Source organism: Etheostoma spectabile, chromosome 15, assembly GCF_008692095.1.
Source record: "Etheostoma spectabile isolate EspeVRDwgs_2016 chromosome 15, UIUC_Espe_1.0, whole genome shotgun sequence".
In the NCBI taxonomy this organism is placed as follows: domain Eukaryota; kingdom Metazoa; phylum Chordata; class Actinopteri; order Perciformes; family Percidae; genus Etheostoma; species Etheostoma spectabile.
The window spans coordinates 11,758,391-11,765,683 of NC_045747.1; the positions used below are offsets into that span (position 1 = coordinate 11,758,391).

General features: G+C 41.6%; 1 protein-coding gene and 1 long non-coding RNA gene across 4 annotated transcripts in view; one reads left to right on the forward strand and one right to left on the reverse strand.

Annotated features, from left to right (window-relative positions):
* Positions 1–1,233, reverse strand: part of LOC116702766 (uncharacterized) — a 3,644-nt gene extending 2,411 nt beyond the window's left edge. The window contains exon 1 of the long non-coding RNA XR_004335249.1: positions 1,038–1,233. This is a non-coding gene — a long non-coding RNA (uncharacterized LOC116702766). The remainder of the gene's footprint in view (positions 1–1,037) is intronic.
* The window catches only part of olfm2a (olfactomedin 2a), a 48,268-nt gene extending 41,237 nt beyond the window's left edge, over positions 1–7,031 (forward strand). For 2 of the 3 annotated variants that reach the window (XM_032537167.1, XM_032537168.1), the window contains exons 3-6: positions 1,668–1,823; positions 3,609–3,828; positions 4,281–4,387; positions 6,045–6,719. In XM_032537167.1, coding sequence (XP_032393058.1) covers positions 1,668–1,823; positions 3,609–3,828; positions 4,281–4,387; positions 6,045–6,719 — 1,158 coding nt within the window. Of the gene's footprint in view, positions 1–1,667; positions 1,824–3,608; positions 3,829–4,280; positions 4,388–6,044 lie in introns of all 3 variants that reach the window. The other variant, XM_032537166.1, reaches the window with a different exon arrangement.
* Positions 7,032–7,293: the final 262 nt, after the last annotated feature.

Here is a 7,293-nt window from a genome sequence, read left to right on the forward strand (position 1 = left end):
GGAGTTTTAGCATGCGTGTCTCTGTGGGTGGGTGTCGGTGTGGGTAGTTGGACATATGAGTCGCCTATATGCACCACAACCCTGCAACATTTGTCAGTGTTCGGATGATTTCTGGCAAGTCCAGTGCAACGTGCAGCAGATGAGGGGGTGTATGAAACAGTAGGCTGGTTATGCATCAACAGAGTGGGCTGTTGAATTGTGAGCAAGCGGAGTACTTAGTAAAATTTAAACATAGTGCAAAACTGAGAACTGAGATTAAATAAACACCTACTTGACAGCATGTTTGCACCTCCAATGAGATTTATTCTGTTTGCATTACAGCTGTTGATAGCTGTTGGAGATATGATATTTATATCCTAACTGGGTACCTGTTGACTTTTATTGCACTACTTATGAATGTGTTGTTTATAATTCGTATTCATACATTCTGTGATATAATAATATCACAATTTCTTTATTGATTATATTTTGTATTGTTAATCTGAGCCTGCAAGTAACAAGTAGGCCTAGGCTTACTAAAGCTGTCAGATAAATGTAGCTAGTTGAGTAAAAAGTGCAATATTTGCCTCTGTAAGTTGCAGTAGAAGTAAATAACGTTTGAGGAAATGTAACGCTAAATGCTCAAGTAAGTAGCTCAAGTAGCCTACTTGTATGTACAGTAGCCTAACGTTAGCCTACCTGAATGAATGTAGCTAGTTTCCACTACTGGTAACTGAGTTGAGAAACGCCAGAGACGGCTAGCTAGGATGTAAAAGCCATGAAGTTAGCTAGATAGCTAATGCTAGCTAGTTTAGCTTCAGCGTGAAAGGTGGCTTTAAACAGTCTGCAACTTTCGCCCATTTATGTTGCGTTTTTCTGGTAGCGGCTAATGTGCCGTTACCGTCACTTTATTTGCTCAAGCTGCATCAGACTTGACTCATTACAAACGCTTGCATGCCGCCATGTACATCATTCTCCAACTGTTAATTAACTTTAGCCTGAGCAAAGTGCCGCACTGTAGCCTCCAAACATAGCATGCTCAACCACGAAAAGCTTACCTCAATGTTTGCTGGACACATTCGCCAATAAGCACCTCACTCACTCATCAGTGGATTGTTGATCATTTTCCACTGTTCACTAACGTATAACATTATTTCTATGACCCGATGCTACCCTGTGGGGAAAATGATTCTAGCCTAGCTCTAGGCAATGATAGGCTATTAAGTTACATGTTGTTACTCCATGGAGTGTAATGTTGCACTAAATGTGATGTGAAGATTGCGTTATCCCTCATTATCATAGCATTTTCTTTTCATTCTCAATAGTTTACCTATTTTCTTTCTCAAGTTATCGTTTGGTCTGTAGACTGTGAGGAGTAAAAGTTTGTTCAACCAACAATACCCCCAAAAAACCCAATGAGATTCAGTTTGCTTAGAAGGCAAAGACAATATTTCACATTTGGGGAACGTACTTAAAGTACTTAAATGAGTAATCAACTAATCGGGTAATCTACTAATCAGTTAAACTCTAATTGCAAGCTAGAACTGCATGAGGAGTGGATGATTGTGTCAAAAATCCAATCTATTCCTTTAAGAGTTACACTGAAAGTGTGTGTGGGTGTGTGTGTGTGTGTGTGTGTGTGTGTGTGTGTGTGTGTTTGTGTGTGTTTGTGTGTGTGTGAGAGACAGGTTCAGAACATTAGCCAGTCAATGGAGGTGCTGGACCTTCGGACGTACAGAGATCTACAGTATGTAAGGAACACTGAGGGACTAATAAAAGTGGTGGATGGAAAGCTGAAGGTGGCCTCGGAAAATCCCCGGAGTCTCAATCCAAAGGGCTTTCAGGTAATTGGCTGTCTGTCACCTTCTGTAAAGTTTGTGTGTGTATTATTCGCCAAGTGAATTCAGATCCTGTTAGATGGGGCATTGCTCTCCATGTGCACACAAACAGAATGCATTGCACTCTCTTTCGCTCTTCACACACAATAACGTTTTATATGACTCTTGATAGACTGCCGTATACACAAATTCAATTCCAAAACAATCTTTCAATCATGCGCAGAGGAAATGTAAACAAATTCACATGCTCCTGAATTATTAAACTCCTGGAAGAGAAGTGTTTTTTCTGTATTCTTCTCTTTACATCCTTCCCTCTTTCCCTCCCAACTCCGCCTCACTTTCTCTATATACTTAACAGTCTGGTTTCTGCTCGTAGATAACATATTCACATTTATCTCCACCTTATCTCTCTACAAGCTCAGACTCAGCAGCCATTATCAGTGGGCTTTTTTGTCTTCCTGTCAGCATGCTGTCTTGCCCTGGCTTTCTCCCCATTTCTCACACCCTTACAGATATTAGATGGACCATAAAATAGTTTGATTAAAGGATGCCTTGATAAATGCTAAGTGTGCTTTACCACTGGGACCCTGCCTCAGCACGGCAACAAGCATGAATGGCTGTATGGCCTCGCTTTGTTTTATGAAAGTAATCCTAGTGCACATAATGTAGATGTTTATGAAATTAGCAAATTCATCAGTTAAGCCTAGAGATGACTGAATATGCAGGGCAGTAAGCATTATATGCCGGGACTTGTCTGAATTTAAAGAAAAAAAATGCAAAGAAAAAAATCTTTAAAAAGACAAAAAGGATTTGACAAGAGCAGGTTGGCTGATGAATGCGTGCAGCTCAAAGTTGCCAATGGCAGAGCGCGGGAGATTAACGAGACCAAATTTTCGTGGCTTGAAAAGGGGAAAATGAGATTTATGAAGTGGCGCTACAGGGCTGAGAGCTGCTCCATCACCAGATTTACGATAAACCTTAACAAGGAGGAAACAGCCCATCCTGTGGCAGCCACACTTTATTGATACAACTATTTCTCTCCTGAGCCTTCTAGTTTCCAAGCAGGCACCCTGGCTTTCCTGCTGCTTTTTGCACTCCTATCTAAGGACACATTGTTCTTTTCACTTCTAAACACATTAGTCATAGACCAAGTTTACACCCTGCAGCATCATGCATGCTCCTTAATGTAAGCAAAAATCACCTGAACCAGCTGAGACAGGAAGTGCATTTGGCCTGATTGAAAATAATGTATAAATTAAGTGCCTTTCTAATCCACATAAAGGATTGTAAATAGAATTTAATCTACTTACAGATCATAAAAAAGAAGCTTGCTCAACACAAAGAAGTGGGTGGAAGTGTGATCAATACAGACACAAAAAAGCAAGAAAATGTACAGTAGTTTAATTATAAAGGGCATTAATATTAAGATAGGAAGTGATGTGTACAGTATTCTAAGATATAACCTAAGAAAGAGAAATTCAATTTTAATATATATATATATAACATAAATGTCAGAAATACATGTAATCGCACTAAATTACTCCTTGGTGCAGTTGTACATGAATTGTATGAAGAATACAGGCACCGGCTACAATATGAGCTACTGATTTGAGAGATGATCTACAAACCAGAAGCAACAACTGTAGATCGAAAGGCTAGCTCCTCTGCGCACAATCCCCTGTACTGACAAGTATGGTCGACATCATCCCCTGTCCAACATTCTCCCAGGGTTTATTCTTCTCCCCCCCTTTTTGGTCTTCCATGTGTCTTTCTCTGTGAAAACTATCTTAGGAGTTGAAAGACAAGGTGACCCAGCTGCTGCCCCTGCTGCCAGTGATGGAACAATACAAGACAGACGCCAAGATGATCCTGCGTCTTCGTGAGGAGGTGAGGAATCTGTCCTTGGTGCTGATGGCCATTCAAGAAGAGATGGGGGCCTATGATTATGAGGAGCTGCGCCAGAGAGTCCTGCTGCTGGAGACCAGACTCCATTCCTGCATGCAGAAACTAGGTATAAGATAGATGCAAATGCAAAAAAAATGATTGTCTTCCATTCAGTGTGTGCCTAAAGCAAATGACTTCATGCGAAGAGATAATATTTCAAAATAATAATTGCTCGTTTATATATATTTATCTCCAGATGATGTTTATTATGTGCTTTACAAAACTGGGTAGGTAAACAAATCCCAGAAAATGAAACTAAGACAATAATGGAATCATTTCAAAATAAATGTCTAGAAAAAACAGTCAATCCATAAATAAAATAGTTCATTTTTTCATATCACTCATGAATTATCAATCCCATCCGCACTTTATTTTATTGTGTGTGTGTGTGTGTGTGTGTGTGTGTGTGCACGTGTGTGTGTGCACTGCCACAGTATGTACATGTTTATGTCTTACATAAATACATATAGTACATACATTTGTATGGCATCTTACCTCTTTCTCTTTTTTGACCTCCAGGCTGTGGAAAGCTGACTGGAGTCAGTAATCCCATCACAGTACGTGCATCAGGGTCAAGGTTTGGCTCCTGGATGACCGATACCATGATCCCCAGCTCAGACAACAGAGTAAGTCCCTCTGTTTCTAGGCTCACCCCGGAACTAGAACTCTTTAATCAATGCTGCCTACTTCATAGTTCAACACACATAGAGGATAGAGTAGAACCAAAGTCATTGTCAAAAATAAACTCTGTCCACTGCTCAATGGATAAAATATCCGTCACAGCAACACTGTCACGGTACTTCAGTGATTGATTGACTGTTTTGCCTGAGTAGGACTCCTCGTGAGCTCTGGAGGAGGAGAGACAGGGAGAGAAATGGGGACGCAAAGCTGAGTAACTGATGGATAGCATCCCTTTTCCTTCTCCCTGTCTACCTCTGTCACTGCAATTTCACCCGATTAATCACTTTATCATCAATGGAGAAATGTATGAGTTGTTTGGGCTAAAGTTTTCTAAATCACCTATGTAATTATCAGGAGTGTGCTGAGATGTTCTGGACCCAGATGATATAGTAATGGCTTTGACTGATTAGAGATGACATGTGGTCTCGTTTGGGCAGATACATGGTAATAAGCAGGTGGAAAAAGACAAGTAATGGAGAAAAGAGTGGAATATTAATCGTAGTGGAGAATGGAAACTGATGAAGTTTAAGGGGAGAGATTACAATGGCCTTTTTCCATCCCCACCCTGAATCATAACTAAATAGATATTGCCACAGAGAAGGTCACTTTCAGTGATTGAATGTCCTGATCTTTGTCTTTAATCACCTTACTTGCTGAAATCACATTAGGCTATTCAGATCAATCACTGATTGTATTAATAGCCAGATACATCAACAATATCACATCACTAACCTTACCAATCATGATAATCATATTTGGGGCATTGTCGCTGAGGTGCCAAAAAAGTGGCCTGGCTCAGTTCAAGAGACTCTTTTAGCAGGCAGGGAAGAAACAATGCCTAATGTGCCATAATCTCCCCTTCTCCATAATTCAGCTGCTGTACCTCACCTCCCGCAACTCCACCCATACACTATCTCTCGCCCCACTAGAATTGTTATTGCAGGAGAGTGCCTATTCTACAGCTAGAAAGCAAGCAAGAGCAGGAAAAGGGAGAAAGTGGAGAAAAATGATGGGTGGAACATGAGAAGAACGAGAGCTACATATTAGCAAAGCTCCCTGGATATGTTAAAGGAAAAAGGAATATCTTAGCCAACTGCAGTTTAATTGAATTAATTAAAGGCTGAACTGTGCCTCTGCAGAAGCATTGAGGAAATGAGATGGGAGAAGCAGCCAGAGAGGGGCCATGTCAGTGTAGAGATCCGCTGAGAGTGCTTGAAGAAAACGATAGAGCTGCTAAATGGATTGATTTTCTGTAAATGTGGACTAGAAAGGCCAGGGTGCACAAGCAGTGGTTGACTGCAAAGCGCAGGTAATGTCTTTACCACACATAGGAGGGATCAATAGTTCTGCACACACATTCAAGTATGTACATTAAGGCATACACTCACTCAAACTGTAGTAGTAGAGATTCAGCACATACAAACAACACGCTTACTTTGCTCAGGGCATTGCCGCCAGCTGTAACAAAACATTGCTCACAATGTTCTTGCAAAGAAGTGCATCAGGTATAACAATATACTGCTGTAACCACTAGATCTTCTCATTATCTCCTTCAGTCTGGTCTCCTCTTCCCAGTGGAACTCATTTTTTTTCTCTCCACAGGTGTGGTCCATGGATGGTTACTTCAAGGGACGGCGTGTCCTGGAATACCGCACAATGAATGATTTCATGAAGGGCCAGAACTTTGTGCAGCACTTGCTGCCTCACCCCTGGGCAGGCACTGGTCATGTGGTCTATAACGGCTCACTGTACTACAACAAGTACCAGAGCAACATCATCATCAAGTACCACTTCCGTTCTCGAAGTGTGCTGGTGCAGCGCAGCCTGAGTGGAGCCGGCTATAACAACACCTTCCCCTACTCCTGGGGTGGCTCCTCTGACATCGACCTGATGGCTGATGAGAACGGCCTGTGGGCTGTTTACACCACCATCCCCAATGCTGGAAACATTGTCATCAGCCGTCTGGAGCCCCAGAGTCTGGAAGTTCTGCAGACTTGGGACACAGGCTTTCCCAAGCGCAGCGCTGGAGAGTCTTTCATGATCTGCGGTACACTTTATGTCACCAACTCCCACCTGGCTGGTGCCAAGATCTACTTTGCCTACTACACCAACACATCAAGCTACGAGTACACAGACATCCCCTTCCACAATCAATACTCCCACATCTCCATGATGGACTACAACCCCAGGGAGAGGGTCCTGTACACCTGGAACAACGGACACCAGGTGCTCTACAATGTCACATTGTTCCAGGTTATTAAGACTTCTGGGGACTAAGAGCCCTCAGACTGACCCACTCAAATAATGCTGTGATTTTTGTCCGGGGAGGGTAAATAAGCTGTGGAGGTGGGTAGGGCTATGGGTGGTGTGGTTAGGTGGGCTTCAGTGTATGGGCATAGGCTGGGATTTTTTTTAAAGAATTTCAATCTTCATAGAGTGCTATTATTCACATTCTCAAAAAAAAAAACACTGGCAGCAAGGTCGGTAAAGATACAGAGACTGAGCGCTTCTCTTATTCTTTTTTCTGTGATGAGTAAGCATGGTTCTTTTTAGTTGTGATGAGAAATAAATATCAGTCTTTACCATTTATGACTTTGTATTTCATTGTCACTTTCATTTCAAGTAGACCTTTACTGTATCTCAGAGAGATGAACAACAAAGGAGAAACTCTGTGTTGTGAAAACATGGCTTTAAACTTTGATGTGTGCACGCCCAAGGTGGGTTCTTCTTAAAAAGGTATAAATAGGTGTCGCATTTCTTTTTTTAGTTTTGCTTAATGCTTCCTTTATTTCTTTTTGGATGAGGGGACTTGCAAGTATTTATTCCTTGTTCCTCACCAAATCCAATCTGA